General features: G+C 37.9%; 1 protein-coding gene across 1 annotated transcript in view; it reads right to left on the minus strand.

Moving 5' to 3' along the window:
- tox (thymocyte selection-associated high mobility group box) overlaps positions 1 to 23665 on the minus strand; it is a 50160-nt gene extending 26495 nt beyond the window's left edge. The window contains exons 1-2 of the mRNA XM_011486632.4: positions 23035 to 23665; positions 1685 to 1750 (exon numbers count right to left, since the gene is read on the minus strand). Coding sequence (XP_011484934.1) covers positions 1685 to 1750; positions 23035 to 23139 — 171 coding nt within the window. The 5' untranslated portion in view covers positions 23140 to 23665. The remainder of the gene's footprint in view (positions 1 to 1684; positions 1751 to 23034) is intronic.
- Positions 23666 to 23943: the final 278 nt, after the last annotated feature.

A 23943-nucleotide genomic window follows, 5' to 3' on the forward strand; every position in this document is an offset into this window, starting at 1 on the left:
CTACAGTCTGAAGCTCCTTTCTGCATCTGGTAACAACGTTTGCTGCGCTGTGGAGCTCTGGAGCTGTTGCCAAGTAATCTAATAATGCCTGAGCCTTACTCTGTTTGACAGCGTGTCAAAGTGATATAAACAGGGCAGCTGCATTTACACCCACAGCGATTGCTAAGCTAACAGAGGTAACTGTATGTAACAAACGCTGATTTCTAATGAAATATTACATTTATCCTCCAGCACCAGTCTGGATACAGCAGATCCTATTACAGTAGATTGAATATTCAGTGGAGTCACAGATAACTTATTTGAAGTTAGTGAATAAAAAATGTTAACTGGTAAATTTGGAAAAATACAATTTAACTAAATGGATTTCATTTTAAGTTACAGGTTTATGATTTAATTCTTGCTTTGAGTATTCTAGTATTTCATCTTCTATGGCAGAAAAAGTTACTCCTTCATTTAGTTCAGTTTGCTTTGAAACTGAGTCAACCAACCTGCCTGGAAATGTCTTTTCCAAAAGCACTAACTAGGAGGAAGCAAAATAAGAAGGAAACTAACTAGTCCTACTAATGATCTGACTGTCTTTCACTTCCTGTCATGATACCTCGGTCAGAACTGCCCTTACGGGTAGATATGAGCTGTCTGTGGGCACAAAATGGGCAAAAGCAAGTGGCCCGCACAAAATTGTAAGATTCTAGAGATTGGAAGATTCGGTGAGCCCGTAGAAGGAAAATGTTCGGGCTCATTTGATTACGGGCATGCTGCAGACGATAGGTCGTAGCGATCACATAAACAAGAGTGAGCAGGTTTTTTTCAACCACCCCCCCTGAACCAGCACACTGTGCAAAGGGCCCGTTAGTCTGGGTACCTTGCGCTACTGTTGTGTGCAGCCTGACTGTTAGAAATGAGGAAAATTGACAATTTTGTGTGAGCATCCTACTTTATGTATCTCCTGCAAGACACACCTGCGCCTCCTTCAAGATGCAGCCGCTCTTGTCTATAACCCTTGACGGGCCCGGACAACCCAAAGACCAGCAAGCACCAGTACCAGTCAACCCCCCCTGACTACAAAACAACTTTTTCATGTACCCTCTTTCATTTTCCATTTTTTTCTAAAGCCAATGAGTAAAAAACCACAAACTGCAAATGTTTTTTTTCTTTTTTTTGGTCAAAACTGAGACAGTTTGTCAGACTTAGCTTCCACATGCTCATATAACACTTTTAAACACCAATAATCAGCTTATTTTGCATGAAATGTTAAAACGCTAAAAGACAAAGTTCTGCACTATTTAGAATAGCCCTCCTTCCCACTCACAACCATTGCAAACTGTTTAATTCCATCTTTATTTTTTTGTTGCTATTTTTAGTAAGTTTAGGTTGTAAACCAGTCAAAAAGGTTCCAAGGAATAAAAAGAAGACGTTTCCTATTTGAAACAGAAGGTGTGATCATGGTAAGAAACAAGTAAAAAAGTTTTTTTTTTAAATTGTCAGTAACTTGAAACTTTAAGATTTATAGTTTTATTGTTCAGAAGAGAATGCTAAAACATCTTCACAGGTTATTTAGAAAAAAGCCAAAAGGTTAAAACGAAAACACTGAACACATTCAAGCTGAGGAGCAATAGACATTACTGATTTCATGAACAAAAGACAAAATAAAACAAAAAGAAAACACGGCAGCATCAACACTAACCTGATTGGTTGAGGTGAAGTCAAGGCCTGCTTCTGGCATACCCAGGAACATTGTGTCCCCATCCAGCTGGACAGAACAAAAAGCAACAATGTCAACAAACTCAAATCAAACAAGGCAAACACTGAGAAACCAGGCTGAGAGGAGATTGAGGTACCGGTAACAGATAAATGGCAAGTGCTGATCTCTACTCCTGTTTCCAAACTCTACGTATTTTATGTTTTGTTTTTTTGTAATAACAAAGAGTCTTTCAAAAAGTATTTTAACCCCCGTCTCCCTGAAGGTTGTGTATTCTTCAGTTTTACTTTAATGTCTTATTATTTGCACAAAAATGTGTCCAAAACGTTGATTATCTGTCATAATCTGCTGCTACCGTATTCCAGAAACTGAGCTGCATTGTACAAAAAGCACCACAAGCTGTGTACACTACTGGGCTAAAAGAAAAGGTAAACAAGTCAGCACCCAGATTTAAATAAGCAAATAGGTAGGAACTTCACCACTGGAAAAGTACAGCTGAGATTAAAACGGTTCAACTGACTTCAGGAGGAAACAACTCATGAGAAAAGGTCTAATTGCAGTTCATCCCCAACCTCCTGAATTGAAGATGACAACTTAAAGTGTGATGAGAAATGTCTGCGCTGCTCTATGACTGATTACACTGTGGTTTTTTAGCACAACTTTTTGGTCAGCACAAAAAGTTAGTCATTAAAAACAAAGAGCCTTTGACCTTTGTTACAGCTAATAAAAATGTGCTACTTATTTTATTATTTTAGTTTTTATTATATACTTTGAGGCTTTTAACCCTTTACCACCGGACCTGCCTGTATAATTTGTAAATAGCTTTTAAATTATATCACCTTATATATATTTTTTTACATTTTTTTCTACAAATACTTTGTTTTTATATTCTATTTTCTTTTAAGATTACAATGCTACAGTAACACACATATTCTTTTACATTCTTAACATAATTCCAGCGGATTCAGAAGCGGAGAAAAGCAGCCTCGCGCTGATATGCAACACTTTACAGAGGTGAAAAGTGTTTACGCAATCGACCAACTGGTGGAGAACAGCAGCTTTGCATCTTTCGAACATTTTACATGTGCAAAGCTGATGCAACATCAAAATCGTGCAAAGCCGATATGTATTGTAAAGCCACACAATCGGCTGCTTCATGCTGATCAAGTAAAGGTTTGTCAGTGAGCGTGTTATTTACATGTCGCCAGCAACATCTCCAATGTTAAAGGCTTAACTCGGACATTCTGGCACAACCAACAAGGAAGTTTTGTTCTGTCATGATAGTTTGTGTACAATTTGACATTATATAAATACATATCTATAAAGTCTATTTTATACAGGGTGACCTGTGACTACAAAAACTCAAGGCTGCCATTGCACAGAATGCTTTAAGGGAGCCTTACATGGTATGGGGTAAACAAATAGCAGACATGTGGCTGGAAACTACATCATTACTAGCAGGCACTCTAAAAGATGATTCTGGAGCTTTTTTTGTTTGAGGACAAAAAAAAAAAAAAAAAAGCAAAGCAACAGCAATTCATATTAAATGTTTGGCCTGCACCCAGGATTGTTTCCTTGGATAGTAGCTTTGATTGGTAGGCGTGAGAGCTCACTTAAACTGCCTTTAAAAAAGGGTCTTTGTTCTCTTTAACTGTGCGTCACACGGAAAAATGTTTAGATTATCTAACAGACCAAAGAGTGGAAATGAAACAAAGTTTGAGTGACATTACAGCATGGTTTTACATGCAGTATTACAAAATAACTGCAGTGCAAATCCAAAACAGAGTAAATAACAAAACATTAGCAAATTTGTAAAAAGAAAAGAATATACAAGAGTCAGAAAACTAGCTGGACTGTACTCATTTTTCCAATATAATTATTTTTTTGTGTTCATTTTTAGGCAATACTGCCCCTAATTCCTAATTTAAAAAACTGCTGTAACTGCATGACACTTCCATGCTCCATTTGTCCATGAACCATATTCTGCACACTATAGGGTACACTTCAAAGCCTAACGTGGCTTACGTGTAGCGTGTTACAAACAAGTATAGTTATTGTGACCCTAGCTCATAAAGTCTGACTGACAGACTTATTTCTGACTCTTTTGTCTCACTTAATGCGCCTTAAAAAGGAAAAACGTCAAAAAATAGACTATTCATCGACAGTGCGCCCCATAGTGCAAAAAATACTGTCGTCTGAAACCAAACCAAACCAAATGAACTATTCACATTTCTTTCACTCCATATTCAAATAGGTCTGTGAGAAAGAAAACAAGTCAAAGAGCAAAAGTTTAACTCACTTCTACTGTAAACTACAGAAAGAAAATAAATTTATATCATCAGTCTAAACAAAGTAAGACATTTGTGATATTTTTCAGTAAAAGTAATTTTATTCCAACAGCATCCCTAGTCATACAAAGATCCTGAAAGTACTGATGCCTTAAATTTACAGTCAACACAAGTGTCACATTTAGTACTTAATACACAAAAAACCCTTTATCTCACATAAAGAAAGCACAAACAAATCTCTATTTGCATGCATAAGCCATATTCAAATAATCCATATATCCTGGACACACAATCACTGTCTTAGTTGACAAACATGAGAAGAAAATTTGAACAGGTGGGTTGAGTTAAGCACTGCCACGTGTGGACGTACACAAAAACACACACGTAGGCACGTGCGCATACACAAACGCACACACACACACACACACACAGGTGGATCGACACGTGTAGCTGCCCTGTCCATTCGCCAGCTGTTGGGTATTATGCAAATGAGGTGTAGGTTTACAGAGTCAACAGAAAGCCAGAAAACAGTGTTGTAATGGACACTGCTCTTTTGTTGAATTAAAAGTTCATTTTCACTAAGATATAAAAGGGCATCTTTAAAAATACAAATAACAATAATCTAGAAAGTGAAGTACCTCTGATTACCATCTTTGTTTTCTGTTTCTCAAAGCAAACAGCTTTCACAAACAAATCAGACGGGAGAGCAGACCCGTTGACCTCCATGTCAGGTAAGCTTCTCCTGTTTTCCATTCTTACAACAGACCCACCAGAAAAGCAAACAACAAAACACAACACAAGAGGCAGAAAGGATGGTCACCGGTGCCACAAAGACCTTTTAGAGGACAAAAAGCCAGTTACTGCACACGTCTGAAACAAAGGATTTGATTATTGTTTTTTAAGAGATGTATGATCTTGACTCCTTAGTGATGCTCATCACGTAATAAACTATGCTCATGTGTATAAGTTCAAATCTTAACTAACTTAACCTGCTTTTGTTTTCTGCTCTTGACTGGTTTTCTACTTCAACAAACTGACGGCATCATTTTCATGAGTGGAGAAATCCATATCTTATCCTCTCTTATCGCTTTAAAAATCAACACACCTTTCATAGTTATTTTGCTGCTCAGGTGTCACACGGTATCCAGGTGTTTTCACCCATTTGACTCAATAGTTAAGAAAACAATAGATAACAAAAATCTAGAAAGTATGGTGACTACAACACACAAAGATTCTAATTCCTGTGGTGATTCAGATTAGTTCTTAAAGTGTAAAAACTCCTTCGTGCAAAAACATGTGACGTAAAAGCAACAGTTGATGAAAGATGGCTACTGAAGTGCAGAAGTAATAAAATCTTATCAATATGGTGTCATCCTTGACCAAAGCAATCATCAATCCAAACTATCTGGTGCTGAATGACCTGGATTTTGTGGAGTGTGCTCCTGCTGATGGGATGTTAGTCCTAAAAATATAATACATAAAAACTACCTTTAAGACACTGCTCAGCTTTGAAAGAGCAGCAAGGAGTGTAGAACCGGGTTGAAGCTTCTTTAGATCTTAATATTCCTGATTATCTTCCCCACAGTTCTCCCACTTTAAATATTCTAAACAAATCTTAACAAAACGTTGGTATCATTAAGGCATTTTGTGGTGGGTGGGACTAAGTGGCAAACGCTTTTCTTCTATCCAGGAGATAAATTTGGCTCCAGAACTACAGTGAGTGTCATCACAGAAGGGAAGAAAAGAAGAATGGGGACAAACAGCAAAAAAAAAAATGAATCTGGAGCATAGAAATAGTTATTTCTCTTGTTGCAGATGCTGTGTGAAAAGCAGAGTGGAACCTATTATGCTCTTCATCAACCCAGGCTGCCAGCAGTTTCATTACGTGTGATTGCTTAAAAGTTGTGCTTGTAAAAAAAAAAAAAAAAATGCCAAAAACAATGGGCTCTCTTGAACAAAATAAAGAGCTAGCAAAAACAACTAATCACAAAAAATTCTGAAGCATTTTATTTCATGTTTCCTTGTTCCAGATTTGATAGTCATTACCTGCAGACATAACCAGAAGAATTATTCAGTCTTTGATGGCACTTTTATAAAACCCACTCCAATGACAATTGCGTTTTTGTTGTTTTTAATATGTTCTTGTGGCAATTTTCTAATGATGGAGGACATAAATTAAGGAAATTAGGATTAAAGTTGGTTTCTGAGTGTTTTCATTATTCAAGTCATTGTGAATCAGGAGCAGACAAAAAAATGCAGAGATTGTGTTTGTTACGTAGAATACACTATGGGTGTTTTCACAAGCTTCCTGGTCTGCTCCATTCGGATGCATCCACTTTTAGACAAATTGATCCATGTACGTCTTCTTTGTCTTCGCCTGAGCTGGCATCTGGCTCAAACATAAGAACAACATTTGAACTGTACAGTAACTGTACGACTGAATGGCTCCAATATTACTTGCTATTATTGTTGCATCAATAATGTTATGTTGAGAGGAATGAGGGGCTGCGAGCTAGCGGGAGAGACAGCTCAGCTATGGGTAACAGCAAGTGGGGGCGGGGTTACCCGCGCGAACAGCTGCACCCACAATTCAGAGGCAAATTTCTGATTAACTACAGCTGTTCTGCAAAAATTATGTCCTAGAAAACGACAAAAGGTTGTTTTTTATTTATTTTTTTCCTAGAAATTGCATAATCATACGTTCCTTTTTCTAAATTAATTGTTTCTATTATATTTCATTTGGTCTGTTTCTATTCTACTGAACCACTAGACTGATCAACAGCACTTTAAATACATATTTTTATTTATATAGTGCTAGAGGTTATATTAAAAGACCTAGCAGTTAAGTTTTTTATAATCCAATTATTTTCAATGTAAACTATGATTTATAACAAAATTCTCAAATTATACTTTTTGTTGTTATAAGTGACAACAATGATGTTTTCCATAATCAGTTTCTGATGTTGTTACACATAGGAATCAAGAATTAATAGATTTGGATTGTTTTTATTCAAGACGTTTGATTAAAGACTGTTGAATCTTCTGAGCACATCAATAGCAGTTGACAAATATGACACATTTAATGTGCAGTTTGTACAATGGAAGTAGTGTATTGGTAGACCTTCACAAACATAAAGCGTAGAAGAAGGTTTTTGGTGGAGAAAGTGAAGTTAATAATATAAACTTAAATTCAGACTTGTGGATTGATTTTTTTTTTTAAATGGAGATACACTAGAGCAGAGATGGTGCATCACATACTTAAAGTATCTTATGTTTTAAAAACGTTAACAGACTACATTTATGGGTTATGATGTAAAAAAAAACAATTCTACAGAAAGTGTTGCTGCATTGTTTTTACTATTTTTAAAGGATGATAGGGTACTCCTAATGTATGAACAGATCATCTAGGTGTAATGATACTACATTTTAAATACTTTATTTGTTTTTAATGAATCAAATAGTAATTTGAACACAATTGAAGTGAAGTAAAGTAAATTGGGGTTTTGGTTGGAGAGTTAAATGGCACAAAAAGATTTAGAATGACCACGAGCTACAGCATTTTTCCACAGAAACTAGACAAACTGCTGCTGCAGACTCTGCTGCAATACATGGATGCTTAATATCTTGGGAGTTTTCTGCAGGTGCCATTTGGTGCAACACATCTCCTCTAATGTATTTCATAGTATGCTATTGTGAACCTCATTCATGTATGTGTCCATTCATGTATTTATACTAGGGCCAATTTTTGCTTTCATTTGCATTGAAAAACAATCACGGTTCAGCAGGTAAAAAAAACGACTGCAGCTTCATCCACAGTCAGTGGCATCCTGAGGTTTTTTTTCCATGAATATGTTGCTGTGGCTGTTGTTATCTTTGTGCTAGCAGGAGAGAAGTTTTTTTTACATTTATTTGTGTTTTATTGTGTGAGCAAACCTGTGTATCACTACAGACGATCTGAAAGCTTTCAGAGGGAGAAGTGAGAAATACTGCGAGGTTTGTTGTGAAACCAAATTACTCCCTCTCTCTCTCTTGCTCATCTGCACTGTTCTCTCTTTGCGTATTTGTGTGTGTGTGTGTCCGTATTTGTGTGGGTAAAGCAAAGGTTTGAATAACAAGCAGCCAGCTAAGTGGGTCAGGGTCGGAGGAAGGGGGGAGAAAGAGGGGGAGAAAGACTATTAGGATGACAGACAAGGACAAAGGAAAGAAAGAAATACTGTGTATCAAGGAAAAGAGGAGAAGAGTGAATAAAAAAGGGATAGGCTAAGAAATGGAATTGCATTGCATGAGGGATGGAGAAACAGTGAGAGTAAGTTAATGTTGGGAGAGAGTGATGCAGCAGAGGGAGGAGAGAGGAGCGTAATTTTACTCCATTTCTCTGAGCAGAGGCTTTGAAAATGTTACAGAACTGATGATTGTTTCATCAGACTGTGAGTTTATGATCTGAAATTAGAGGCATTTAAACATGACTTGTAGCTACTGTCAACAAACGAATCGAAAGGACAGTGAAGCTACATTTCCACCCCCCTCTGCAACACGTGTTCAAGTGACCACTTGCAATAAAAAGTCCATGGAAAGTTATGTTTATGCCCGTTTCGGGCTTCCGCGTTCAAAATTCACATCCGCACATACCTACACAAATTTTTACGACTGTTTTCAGGCTCTACGTACAAAACACCATTGAACACGCACTGAAAGTAAACCAGGTCAAACTTTGACCAATCAGGGACTTGTATTTGATAGTCACGTGCCAACCGTTTGAAAACTCATCATTAAGGAGAAATTAATAATTGCAGTTTGTATCCAGACGGAATTCTATGACACCAAGTCTTTCATTTATCGGAATAAAGCTGTAAAAGAAAAAGGCTGGAACGAGATTTGCACCAACCTGAAATTTCGTACCAGGCTTCTTCCAACTGTAGGTGGCAGACATGTGCTAGTAAACAGTGGAAAAAGAAAAAGAAGAAGAAGCCCTCCCTGCTCATTCATTGATGTAAACACCTTGGGCTAAACATGCAATCAAGAATACGGTTTCTTGAAAGCACGTCACATGCTCGGTAGCAATGTAGCTTTAGAATTATTTATATGAAGATATTTTAAATGTTTCCACTGTCAACTTCATGTAGCTAAAAGGTTTTTTGTCGTGTTTGGTTTTGTTTTGTCTTCACATCAAGCCCTTGCCAGCATTGGAGACAAGATGAGTCAAGAAGACAGTAGCCGCGGTTACATGTGCAAAATATCTTGATCGGATCAATGGTCAGATTAAAATTCACCCGTGTACATGGGCCCAGAAAAACTTTTTCCGATTAGAACAATCGTTCACATGGTCTCACTTGCGGTCGGAATAAATCATTTGGGCATGGGCATGGGCATGCGTATGGAAATGAGTCCCGGTGTAAACAGGCTGCCACACAGTAGATAACTGGCAGCTTGGTAATATGCAAGATGATCTTCTAAACGTGCTTTTATTATTGTCATAGTTATTATGAAGCACCTGTTCCTCATCATTTTATTTTTAATTCGTGTGGTCAGTATTTTTTTTCTGTTGGAACGGAGCCGGAAGAAGCCAGGGTTAGGAGTGGGCCAACACGCTAACAACATTAGCCTTGTTTAAAAAACACAAAATCCATGCGGGAAATGCCGCTATCTGCATCTTGGCTACACATATAAATGTGGTAATAATAGCAACCTTTATTTTGTCGGGACACGACAAACACAAATCCATGTGACTGTTTGAACGTTTTTTAAGGACTGAACGGCATTTCTCTTTAGAAAAGCTAACACCCCCCCACCCCCCCACCCCCAAAAGCATGGTTCTGGCACCTTGTAAACCCAGAACGACGGGACGGATGCCTCCCGTACCAAAGCACCACCCCCCCCTGCCCGCAAACACAAAGCTATCACTCCAACTGCTCTGCTCAGAGACACGGTTCAGTCGCGTGGAGCAGACGGTCTGTCCTGTATGAGCTCCAAACCTTTCTCTGGAGCAAAACACCGTCTGTGCATGACGTAAACCAGAGCAGTAGTGACACACGATCGGAATAAAACGTTTACATGCAAAACGATCGGATAAACAATCGGCATAACCCACCTATCTCGATCGGAAAGAAATTTTGATCAGAACGAGTCTGATCGGGGCAGAGTATACCGAACGATGTGTTTACATGACGCATTTTTCTTCCGATCAGGCATTCTTTCCGGTTACTTTTGTCCATGTAAACGCAGCTAGTGTTAAAACTTTTCAAACTACAACAGCTTTATGAAGTGTTTAAACCATTTGGCAGAATAAATCTCAGTTGTCTGAGTTTGAGGAGAAGTAAATCAAGTCCAAGATCAGAGAAGGAAAAGATGACTTTATTATGGCTGTGCATGTGTGTGTGTGTGTGTGTGCGCGTGCGTGCGTGTCTGTGTTGCATGCAGCTGCAGTGTTTCAGCTTCCCAACTGTTTATCTGTCTTATCTCTGTCACCCTGACAACAATATAAACCAGCTTAAATTGGCTAAATGTATCCACCCTGACAGTAAATCTAGATTGTATGTGCACTGGCAAATGTCTTTCCCAGTGTGCAGTGGGAACATTTTCACTTCTGAACACGTCATTTTAGGAATGTGTGTTTCCTAGTTACTTCAACACGAAGCTTCCAGGAAATGAAGACCATTTAGCCATTTTTAGGAACAGTTTTTAAAAATGTATTGCCATTTTTATTATATTTAATCAGATTTTGTTTCATTTCTGTGTCAGCATAAACATTTGCTCCTATTGCAGATTTATCTGCATTTGTGCAGAAGAGTGAAGCCATAGAATTGTTCAATTCAGTTAAATTAAAATACACTTTTAAATCATACTTTGTTATAGGGCTGCACGATATGAGGAAAACTCGCGATATGCGATATTGGCGATTAATATTGCAATAACGATATAATTTGCGGTATATAAACAAATATCAAACCAACCAAAAACATAATTTCCATTTCAATGCAACAGTATAAAATTATACTCCAAATGACCCTTGTTGACATAGGAGGCAAACATCAAACATAAAAGGGCTCATCTGATTGATCAACAACGTAAACGGGTCCTTCCGATTGGTTAAATGCATAAAGGGATTTATTCATTTATTCAATATTTCAAGCTGCCATGAGTTTGTTTTAGCACATTTAACCCTTGTGCTATCTTAGATGACGCCCCCTTACTTTGACGTGTTCTCCCTACCATGACAAAGGTGGATAAAGGTGGAAAGATTTCATGTAATCCATGGACACCAGTGAAGATCACAAATCATTGAAGAAAAAAAGTTCAGTGCACTGTCTAGTGGGTCTAGATGACCCCACTCCCAATGTTAAAGTGCCTAGGATAGCACAAGGGTCAAGGTAAACATTTATTGCAATTTTCGCCGTCTTTTGCGGTATGTATATTGCACAGCTTGATGTCGCGATAACGATAAATTTGCGGTATATTGTGCAGGCCTACTTTGTTAATACATCTACCAGCTTTAAAATGCCTTAATAATACTAATATCAACTAATCTACGACTGGTAACCATTGTTTCATCTGCCAGTGGAGAATGTGAATGAACATTTTCACTCTACGGGCTCTATGGGTTAAAAAGAAAAAGTAAAGGAAAACGAACAAGTGGTTTCTAGAGGAGTAAAAATCAAAAGTCAAGTTAGAGAACTTGGTGTGTCAATAGATTCAGAACTGGGTTTAAGTGCTCACCTTAAGGCCACAACTAAATTCCCTTTTTACCATATCCATTTGTGAAACTAATGAACCTCAATATTAAAAAGCTGCAGCTACTTCTTGTTCACAAATCCTTACAATGGCTATCAGGTCAATGCAGCATTGGTTTGAAAGCACTCCATGGCAAGATTTACAACCTGCTAATGCATAAATCCCTTAATGGTGTGGAGTCCAAATATATGTCAGATCTACTCGTGCTGCTTAAACCCATCAAGGCTCTAATATCTGCAGGAAGCAATCAGCTGGCAGAACCTGGAGTCAGAACCAAACAGGTTAAATCTACTTTCAGCTGCTACTCGATGAGCTCAGATGTTCTCCAACTGCTCCAACATCTATATTCAAATTCAAACTGAATAGTTAGTTGTTCCTGATGCTTCAAAGTTCAAAGTGCTGCAATTTCACCTTTTTATTTAATATATTTTGTTTGTTTTTGATTTAGCTCTTTTTCGTTTGATCTTCCTGTTTGCTGCAGCAGCTTTTGAATCTCCATAAATCACTTGGAATTGCTTCTGTGAATGTAAAGTTCTTCCCAAATAGGGCTGTCTAAATATAGCATCAAAGTGGCCACATTGGAAACACAAAAATAAATGGTAAAGATATGACAATATCACCGAAAATGTGTAAACTAAAGGCTATAAGTCATGTATCAATACGTGAAAAGTACAACAGTGGTGACTCCTTTAAAGATAACTGCAGCCAAATCAGTTCACCTGGTATCAGTTTAGTAGTTTGTTTCACAAGCAGTTAACCCCAATTTTTGTCCAATTGTACTATAACTCCATTTAAAGTTTCTAGAACCTTGAGGTTTTATGTTTTGTATTTGAGATTGAACTAATAGAATGTGGTCATTTGAGGAATCAATTGCTGACTCTTCTGCTCTGGGCCTTACTGGGCATGTGCCAAAAGCTGCCTGGCCTATGTCTCCCCCAACATGTCTATTTGTGGAAAAAGGCTGGGATTTGATGATGGCATCTCCTGGCAAAATGCATCACGGCTCAGAAAAAATGGCTTCAAATGAACTCCATACAAACTAATTGGAGGTGTTTTTACACAATCTTTGTTCATCTCTTTCAAGTCATTTGTCACATCAAGCTAACAAGTCCGTTGGAAGAAATGTAGTACGAGGGCTTTCATAGCAAATTTCAGTGGATGTGTTTTGACATTTGTTGAACCTAAAACCATAACTTTGCTATTTTAACAAACTAGCCAGGACTGCGAACTTTGTGTCACTAGGAAAAAATTTCATAGCGGTGAGATGTTTGTATGTGTGCAGCAAATATGTATTATGCTGTTTCTAATACATAAACACGCCTGAAGTTTATAGAAGAACATTTAGCAGCATTGTAAAAACGTGAAATGTTCAAGGAGTTAGAGCATTTAGGAATAAGGTAAATTTAACAAATCTCATGATTCCTGCATGCCTGCATTAAATCTAGTGCCTGAAAGTAACAAACTGAGTGATTCAAATACATTTTAAATAATGTCTCTTTCTGTGAAAGTTGAATTTCTGCACACTGTGTTTAAAACAAGTGGCACAAAAGTCTTTTTAGAGAAGAAAACATCTGATTGAGCTCACAGATAGTTTTAAAGGCCAAAAATAAAAAAAGGTCACAACTTTACATTTTTAAAATTAGGCAACCCTTCTTTTCTCATCAATTAACACTTCACAACAGCAGATAGTATTGCACAAACAGAATGAGGGCTGTAGGAAAAAAGGGGGGGCTCTAACAATTCCTTATTAATGCCGTGGGACAGGATCCAATCTTGTGTGCCACAAGTTAATTGATCCAAGTCATTGTTGTTAACACAGTAGACACACTCAGAACAATGCAGCAATGTTGGCACAATGTGATTTGTTTGCAATATGTTTGTTTTGGAACTGAAAGTCTGATAATTAGTCTCTTCTGGCAGTGGTCTGTCTCCGCCCATCTGCTTCATTTGGCACCGCTCCACCAACAAGAAGTCCCTCACTGCTCCGTCCCTCTGCATCCACAAACGAAAATGCTTTCACACAGTCCAATACACAAGCACCAGTGCCGACGGTCAGCCTATCATCAGCAAGCTTCGGAGGTGGGAGTGCACCGAGGAGTCTGGCGAGACGTTCTACAGTGGGAAAGATTGCCAGCGTGGACAGACGGACGGACAGATTGACTAGTTGTTTCTGATAGATAATTAGATGAGACGCTGGCTATTTGGCTGATTATAAGCGGCAACAGGACACAAAATAAAACATTCAAATAAACTACAGGCAGAGTCACAGAAACATACAACTGTGGGTGGAATGTATACTGTTTTAAATAGCTTGGGTTCAAATGATCAGAATATTGTTCTTTTATTTTAAGAAGCACTCGAGCAACTGCCTCAGTGTTTTTGGATTTGGTGAGATATGATTAAAAACACCAATTACCACATCACATTTACATGTCCCCGCCTAATACATGGCACTTCAAATGCACTTACAAATCTATATTATTTTATTTTGTATTATCCTGACTGATGACGGTTGTTCCTCAAAAATAGTAATTTGGTAAGGATTGCAATGTTTTTCATAGCTGAAAGGATTATCTTGTTTATGCTATGGCTACATGCCAACAATCCTAATATACAGTGGGTTCAGTCAGCCAACTCTCAGGGAGCTGATTTATTATTATATGAAAACAAAGTATGTACCCTGCAGGTATGCACTAAGCTCCAGAAGAAAAAGCTGTGGCTTTTTGAATGTTTTGCACCCCAAGGTGACTTCCAATGCCTTTACACACATCCTGTCTGCTTCAGTCAAAACACTTCCTCTTGTTTTTGTCATGTTGCGTCGAACTGTCAATCCGCTTGTAAGGGGGCCTGTTGTGATATGTACAGGTTGGAGGAAAACAGGCTTTTTTTTTCTTCCAGCCATAATAACAAGAATATTATTACAGAGACTTTTGGGGGAAGAAATATCCGGGCCCTTCACCCAATATTGGCTGGAGTTCAGCCCTCCCACAACTTTGAAGAGAAGAATCAATATGAAAAATGGATGCAAGCGAAAGTGAGCAGTCTTCAGGTCTGCAACCAAAAATGGAGAATCCTCGACACAAATGTATTTATCGGAGATCACATAAACAATCAAATGAATACACCTTTGCTTTGTCTACTGTTAGAAAAATGTTCAGTCACTGATGCCATGTAATATTTTAGGCTCTGAATCAGATTACAATTTAACCCTCAATACAGCAAAACAATCTGTTACAAAGTAGTGATGTAATGAGAAACAGTTGACGGATGGCACATTATTTCATGTAAGAGGCATAACTCGTTTTTGCAGCGTTCTATCCGCAGGAATAAATCTAGAACAGTGACTTACGGTTATGATTGTAAATGACCCCCTATGGACATAAAAAACCAAAATCAAAGCACCAGATTCTAAATACATGATAGCAAAGCAGCTTTACAACCTCAGCAGTGTGCTAAACAAAGTTAAAAACCTGTGACACTTACGAGATACCAGTGAGACATTCAATACAATCAATGAGAAAGGAAGCATTGTGACAATAAATCATTTAATCAAAAACAATTAACTTGATGCACCCCTTAGATTTTATAATAAAATAAAAGCAGAAACGTTTTTGCATTATATAAATTGTCTATAGGAAACATGTTCCAACTTCAAGGATCCTTTGATTTTTATTTCAGCCATTAACCATTACACCTCAAAATAGATCAAAGGATAAGAGGATAAGACCCCTCACGTTCCAAACAGGAAGTACCTGCTTGCTCCAAGAAGCCAAAATCCCATAGACTTCAATGGAGAAATAAACAACTATCACTCAGTCATTGTATTCGCCAGAATACCATTCTTGCTCTGCTGCCTTTTTTAAACATGTTCTTACTAATCCTATTTTTTCAGGATATTTTTTTCTGTAGTGCAAGTAATTGAAGTAATAAACTGGCCAATCAGATGCCTCAAAGTATGTGGTCTGACGCTGAACATTCAGAAATTTGATGGATAGATTCTCCCAGACCCGCTTTCAAGTGGTAGGGGTGTGGACTTCCAACAAGCTCCATCCTGACTGGTGAGAGATGTTGCCGTAGAAATGTTTAGACTACCTTGGGCCAATCACTGTTTACTGACGAGATCTGGTTCCAACATGCTTCTATAGTAAAATGGTGTAAAAATGGCTATTCAATTGACCACATTTTTTGGAGCTGAAAGTGTGGATAAAAGTGGATAAAAGGGAAACTTATGAGGTGAATTATAACCTCAAAGGCTTCTATCACATCAAACATACAGGTACTAGTCAGGAGTTTCTCAGTGTACATTTGACTTCCCTCAAAATACACCATAACATAACATGTAACCAAAGGAAACAATTATAGTACACTGGAACCAACAGAGCTTGTTGAACTTTAGCCAGACTTATGTTTATGGGTTACAGCTGTAGAACTTAGAACTGTAGAACAGCTGTCTAATTTCTGCCTATTGAAGAGGGAATGTCCTGCACTGCCTCAGTTTCCCTAGAAGTTTCACAGCTGGATGTCGACAATTGTTTTATAGCTTTTCAGCATCACAGCATCACCACAGCACTTCAGAGATTTTAGGAGATGAGCTTTGCTGGATATTTAACATGTCCAATGTTATTTGTGTTCAGTGCATTTATCTGAAGAAAGTGTACATACAGGAGTAGGATTATTGTACTAATAACTCTAAAAAAATTCATAAATCACTTGTTTTTTGTCACTTGCAGAGCTTTTTTCCATTTCGCTTTTTTTTTTTAGATTTCAGTTTGAATGCTGATGTTCTTTCTTAACCCTGGTTCTCCCTTCAGTGTCCTCTCCTCTGTATTTGCTTTAGAAATACCTCACCCAGCTTTCACAATCATTTTGTTTACATTAGGCCTTCTCTCTTTCTTGCTCTGTCTCTCTTTCCTTCCTTTCGTACTCTTTCCCTCTTCCCGTCTTGTTTTTCTCACCTTTGCAATTTCTGACTTTCAGGAGGCCATAACTTATAAACACCATTTATGCTCATACCATTGACTTAAAAGTAATGTATCTTGAAATGAATACTTCTCACTTTGGTTCATTAATTCTAATAGCTTTCTATCATCAAAGTTCTAAAAAACAAGCAACAGAAAAGTGACTAAAGGCTCCAAAGATCAGCAGTCTGACATGATATACCAATAAAAAGGGCACAAAAGTAACCAAATTAAGTCAATTCAGTCACAATTATTTCGCGATTTGGCATGAAATTGTCAGTAACAAACAATTGATCAGAGTCGGTCTGAGTCAACCTTTCTATGGCAATCGCCAATCAGGAGTGAGCATGCTGGAAGTCCACACCCCTACCACTTGAAAGCAGGCTTGGGAGAATCTGTCAATCAAAGGCCTCGAACATTCAATGGATTGAACATGTTAAAAAGGTGCCAGAGCAAGAATGGTTATTCTGACAAATATAATGACGTAGTCACTTTTATTTTTCAATAGATATCTGCAGAATTTTGGCTTTGGCAGTGAGGAATTTCTAACTCAGTCCAGTTTTCTTACACAGTCGATGAATTTTTCAAATCTTTTTGATGTGGTTTTTTTTTTTGTAACACACAAATCATCTGTCTAACAGAACCAAAATCAAGGTTTGAACCAAATTTTGGAGAAAGTGAATTGTTGTTTATTAACCCTGGTTATTCGTAAAAAGAATCAGATTGCCACCTAAGTAAGGATCCACAGCCCTATTGGGAACACCGCTTGTGTCAGAATTCTTTACTACTCACTACATAGTGCACTATATAGTGCGTTCACCATTTTGTATGGCTGTCCAAATCTACAATTCGAAAATCGAGTCTGCACTAGAAATTTCCCAGAAGTGTCTGCAAAAACCCAGTCAGCGTCGACACTAGATCGACAAATTTAGACCATAATGGATTGCATTTGAACAATTTTTGAAGATACATTTTTTTTATATTTTTTTTCTTTCAATAAACTATCCACATTTGTTATCTTTAGAAGACAGTGGATTCATAAATAGCCTATGTAAAATTGTCATAAATATATACTTGGCACGCTACAAACCAATGACAAACCAGTGGAAACCAGTGACATCATATTTATCTATTTTATTTTATAAAGGTGTAAGCATGGTGTCCGAATTGCTTATAAAATCCAGGGAACTAGATAGTCTCGCATTATATAGTTTTTAAATAGTTGGGAGTAGGGAGGGACTTAGGATATATTCAATATCTGTTAAATGGCAGTTGACTATAGCAAAGCCCTAAATGTACAGTTAATGTCTTCTACTTTTTTCCCTACAAATATTCTTTTGGAAATTAAAAATTTCACTTGCAAGCAGTTCTGTACGAGTGCATAAAGAAAAAGGGTTCATTGGGGTTGCATTTAAAGGCAGAAGTGCTTCAGGTTAAAGGGAGGAATTGCTAAATGGTCACTTTGTGCTTTAAAATAATCCAACCAGTAAATATCTCCATCCCTTTGATTTTCTTTAGTGTTGCACAAACTATTAATCCTATAGTATTTATGATAAACAAATCCCACCATTAGTAACTGTGGGTAGTTTGGCGCTGAAATGAAAAACATCATAGTCCTCCTTTGTTTTTGTCTCTGCCCTGCTTCCTACTTTCTTCCTCTACTTCCTGCCTCCTTTTCCAGCATTGTCTGTGTTCCTCCACACAGTAATATGATCTCGTCTATCAGGCCGACAGAACCCTGAATCAAAAGAAACACAGACAGAAATATATAGTACAAACCTTTGTGGCCCCACCCCCACTTTTCCCCTCTCTCTTTCTCTTTTTCTCTCTGTCACTCTTCCTCTCATCTATTTCATCCCTACCCCCAACAACCCCGTCTATTGCTCTTCAGTCCCTACCCCCAACCACATAGCGCACTCTCTCCACATCACCAGCATCGCGTTTCTCCTTACTTCCTTTTCTTTCTGAAAGTGCATGGTAGCTGCTACACGGTACCATTCTGTCTGGACCAGTGGTGGTTCGAGCTGCAGGGACTCTGCTCGAGCAATATAATAAAGCAGTAAGATATCAAATGACTTTAACCTAACTAATCCATCCTGACATTCTTTTCAGTTCCAATCACTGTGTCAGTCAGAGAGGGCAAAAAAAGAAGAAAAAAAGCTTGAAATAAATCATTTGTTACGTGTTAATTCCCAGCAGATGGTTTGCTTAACTGAAACATCTGTGAAGTTGTGTTTAGATGGTGTTTTTGAAGACTTGAGGGAGACTGGATGAACCATCAGTCTCCCTCTGTTAGTCACAGGTTCACCGTCAGCCAAATCAGAGCAGTGGGGCAGAGCCAGTTAGTACAGTCAGAGTCAGCAAAGGCATCCTCTCAGATGTGAAGAGCCGTCAAACCTTTTCTTTTTCTTTTCTCCTCTTCAATTATGAATCGGATGCCGAAGCATCAACCAAACAATCTTTTGAGCCACTGTACTGATTCCTGCCTAAAATACGCTTTCATCATGGGTTGGAAAGCATTCTGAAGTAGTAATTGCAGTAAACTCACTTATTTGATCTCTGTTAATGAGAATTTAGCATTTATGCACATTTACACATCACTTGTGCTGCAGAGCTAAAAAAAAATTACTTTTTTTCTGTCTTTTGTTTGTACATCCACTGCAGATCATTTTTCATTTTACTGCTGAGCATAAATCACATTTTTGAAGCTTTCTTCAGACGTTCTCTCAAGTGGCAAAAATGAAAAGAGGCGTGTTGACGTCGTATTGTTAATGACATTTTTTTTTGAAGGCATTCAAAATATTCCAGGCTGCTCTGGGTATTGAAATGAAACAACAATTTAGAACAACAGCTAAAATGTATTTTATCCTTTTCTATCTGGAACGAGGCTGCTGTTACTCTTTGATAAAATAAAACTGCTCTAGCTTGATAGCATGTTGAAAAACACTCACAGCAGAGGAACAGGGCTGATCGTTCCCTCTAACTACAAACTGTTTCATTCAACACTTTCTTAGTGTTGACTGTTAAAGTAACTACTGGAAAAGGATAAAGACAAATATATTTGAAAGAGACAGCCTAACCTTTTCAGGAAAGCAACTGTGCCTCCACAGTGAATTTTAAAAGCACCATATTGTAAAAAATACGGATCTTGAATGAAGCTCGTGTCTGTATAAAAGGTCAAAGAAGCAGGCGTTTTTCCATATGGCAAATTTAAAACAGGACTGATACACCTTCATTAAGATTCAACACCTTTTTGAAACTACAGAGATGGAAAGCAGATCGAATGCCACGTTCACACTGGATTCAGAAACGCGTTTAAGTGACCACTTCCAATGAAAAGTCAATGTAAATGCATGTATATGCGCGTTCCGGGGTTTCGCCTTAAAAACTCTTGCGTTCACGTGTCACTACGCAAGTTTTTATGTCAGTTTTCAAGCTCCATGTACAAAATGTGTGGCCACTGAACGCATGTTGATAGTAAAACCAGTTGAACTTGAATCAGGGACTCTGCTTTGGTAGTGACGTATGGGGATGCGTCTTTTTGAATGCAGGGAAATGCCAACAGTTTGAAAATTGATCATGGAGGAAAAGTTAAAATTTGCAGTTTGTGCCCTGTTGGAATTCTATGACACCAAATCACCCATTTGTCAGAATAGAGCTGTGAAAAAAAGGCAAGAATTGCCAAATTTGAAACCACTTCGACGTTTTGCACTTACTCTTCCAAATGAGCACATGCGCTAGAATCAGGTAGCGACAGTCCAGTAAAAACACCAATTGCTAAACGAATGTTCAAGAGTCCACGTTTGGTGTGTTCTGGATTGCAAATCACCATCGAATGCTTGGTGTGTTGTAGCAATGTTGTCATTGTAAAATTCTTCTCTGCTGGTGTTGTTTGGTGTTGTCGATGGTTGCTACATTAAATTGTTCCCTCGTTTATTGTGGAGGTCACGTTATAAAATTAACCCACAGTAGCTAAAATCTGCAAGGCAGAATTAAGGATGTTTTGAGGTTGTAAAACCCCTCACTAAACACTTCATCCACTTTTCTCTGAGAGTCATTAAGATTTTACCACTTTTCCTCTTTTTCTAAGCTCTTAAAGTTGAAAACTTCGTAAAAAAAAAAGTAATAATAATAAGTCTAGTATGATAGAATAAAAAAAAACAAAGATCTGCTCACGAACAAAGATTTATGCAAGGCAAACTGAACACGTTCTGTACTGGAGACACAGAAGATTGATTGACAAGGTCAACAGCCAATCAGATCACAAAATGTGACCCACAATTTAGCAAAGGATCACTGGATGGACCCTTTCAAGCAAACTATGTTGTAGTTTTAAGCATGAACAGTAGGTGTCACTACTGAGAGAATAAAAGTACAAATAATAATTATTCCAAAAAGAGAACAAAAAATTGACTTAATATCATATCATAAAAAGGTTTATATAAGCCAGTTGCATTTCATCAAAAAAACCATAAGGTGGCTTGTTTACACATCTAGGTCAGTGACCATTCAACTTTACAACAGAAATGAATTTACATTCTGCTTTCAAAAGTTTCGAGTTTGTGTTAGATTTACATTGCTGACAGCTTATCCAGAGTTGAATTATTTAACTGTCATAATTTTAAATTTAACCTTAAATTAGTGTGAGTGTTCTTTTGATTTACAGATGAAGTCCACAAGTGAGACTCAAGGACAACCTTAGTTAGAGTGTTCAAACAACTTCCAGGCTTTTCTGTCACACCTTGATCATCCTTGTCATTAGGGGAGGCCACAGAGAATCATCCACCTCCATCTAATCTTAATTATATGCCCATTAAAAAAGGTTAGATTATAGTAATCTGCAAACAGATAAAAAAAAAAGTTTTATATCACAGATATGGAAACTATATCTTTGCTTTGTTTGTTATTGAAGCAAGAATCAATGTATGCGTTTGTTTGTTTTTTATTATGTATGTTTTTTGTAACTTTCTTGGTTTTGAATGTGTTGTACGGATAACTAAACATCCACCTTACACAAAGGTGTTCTTGTCTGTCAATCAAATTATTTGAACAGGAAACAAAGGGCAACGAAATGCTCCAACTCAGTGGGTATTGAAACACAAACTTGACACACGGCAGCATAAAGCAATCGTAGAATGACCAGCGCAACATTTGAGTTTGCATCGTGCCAACAAGAGCAGCCGTGACAAGAATGTAGAAAAAGACCTAGCATCACGTCATCCTTTAAACTGAAGCAATGTATTTAGACTTTTATCTGTACTCAAGTTAATAGAAAGCAATGACAAAGAGTTGGGGTCAACAAAGCAGTCTTACTTATGGTAGAGATCCAGGAGTGGGACCCAGTGGGATCACAGACCAGCTTCAGGTAGTCCCCAAAGAAAAATGTATTTTAATACCAACCCTGATCTGGTTACTACTTCTACCTCACTCTTCAGTCAGAACATCTCTTTTCCTAGTCTTTCAATGTTCTGCTGCTAATCTGTCATACAAATACTCCAAACCTATCTCCATTTTGCATTACACATAGCTACATAATTTTAAGTGTACAATAGAGAGAGCCTTCAAAATGGTTGTGTGCAGTCTGTAACCACTCTGCAGTTTAGTTTCTATTCATAAATATATGTTCATAATCGCACACTGTAAAAATAAACATGTTCAATTATACAGCCGAGAGACTGAAGAGAGGTTAATAATCTGTTGTTAACGCTTCTGGCTGCACTTATCAGCCCAACCTAATTAAATAATTAAGCAATTCATCACTGTCAAGTGAACATGGTCTTGATATTTCTGTACCTCTCACTACTCAGACTCTTGGAGCATCCCCATGGCCAGATTGGGTAGATAATTATATATATTATACATTTAAAAAAAATCAGAGGAGTGTTGTCAGTTCATAGCAAGACAGTGGATCTTTCTCTGGAAAGAAGACAACAGTCTTCCTAAAACAAATTGCTTTGAGTATAACAAGGAATTCTGAGATTTTTTATTTTAAATTATTCTATTACAAAGAATTGATCTGAGTCGTTCTAATTCCCTTTTACTTGCCATCTCTAAGATCCTTGCGACCACATCTTTTCTACTTTGACTATTTCAGAAAGTAATTATCAGTAATTACCAGTGGTGAAGTTTTAATTATGGGTGTCATGACATCACTGACAGAACACACCAGTGGAAGCTGACAAATCAGCCAATGAGAGAAGTGAGCAACACTAAAATGTAGTTACCTTTGTTAGCTGCGTTAATTAACTGGGACCCCCCAAAAAAAGGCAATTAATTGCCTCTTAACGTTCACTCAAAATACCAGAAAGAATGCACAAGGAAAGTAGAAAACAAAGACTGAAAAGAGACTTTCCCTCCTTACCTTGTTAGTTGAAAAGCCCGGCTCAGGGTAGGAGAACTGCCCCATCCTGGTGTGATCAGAAGCGGCTAAAGACTGAGGAGGAGGCGGGTAAACGGTTACATCCATGGTTGAAAGTACATCCACCGTCTTCGTGTACTTCTTGATTTATTTTTCTCTTGGTATATACTATCAAACTTAAGAAGTTGGAGGGGATGAAAAGTAGTTTCGTATGGACAACATAGATAAACTTCAGTCTGATGAAATTAGCTTTTTTGCCCTTAATAATTTAAGGTGTGAAGCAGGTAGATTGACGATAAGCCTAAAGTTTAGGTTCGCTCTCTGACTACACGCAGCTTTTTTTAACGGCCGGTAACTGCCACTCTTGGGAGACAAAGTTTCGGGGGAAAAACGAACTAGAGTCTATGAAACAAATGTCGAAGTCAACTGTTTCACAAAAAGAGCTGTTTTCCCTCCTTTTTTGTAGCGGTAGGTATCCAGTTGCGGTGTGTGTATCGGACGGGGACGCCGCTGAACTGCTACTACTCTCTCTGTGTATGTCTGTCTGTCTGTCGCCGGCTGGAACTAGAAGCCGCTCTGCCGCTGCGCGCGAGGCGCGAGCCCGCTGCTGCGGAGTCTCGCGGAACAAGCTCGCGAGAATCTCTTCCCTCCCAAAATAAAAGACCACTTTAGTTGGACGAAAATTAAGTTTTCAGGACAGAGAAAAACAAACGAACAGATTTTAAATGTACACGGCCCACCCCAAAAAAACATTTAAGACATGCATTCTGCAATGCTCGTATGGTTTTTTTCTTTATCTTTGTAGAATTGAAAAATATCACTTCACTGTATTTTATTTTGGTAAGAAAACATCATCCTTCAATGCTCACTTTGTGCTCCACCTACAGGAGGACATCATATGAAGCTCCAATT

This window comes from Oryzias latipes, chromosome 17, assembly GCF_053564925.1.
Source record: "Oryzias latipes strain Hd-rR chromosome 17, Olatipes_Hd-rR_3.1".
Taxonomy (NCBI): Eukaryota; Metazoa; Chordata; class Actinopteri; order Beloniformes; family Adrianichthyidae; genus Oryzias; species Oryzias latipes.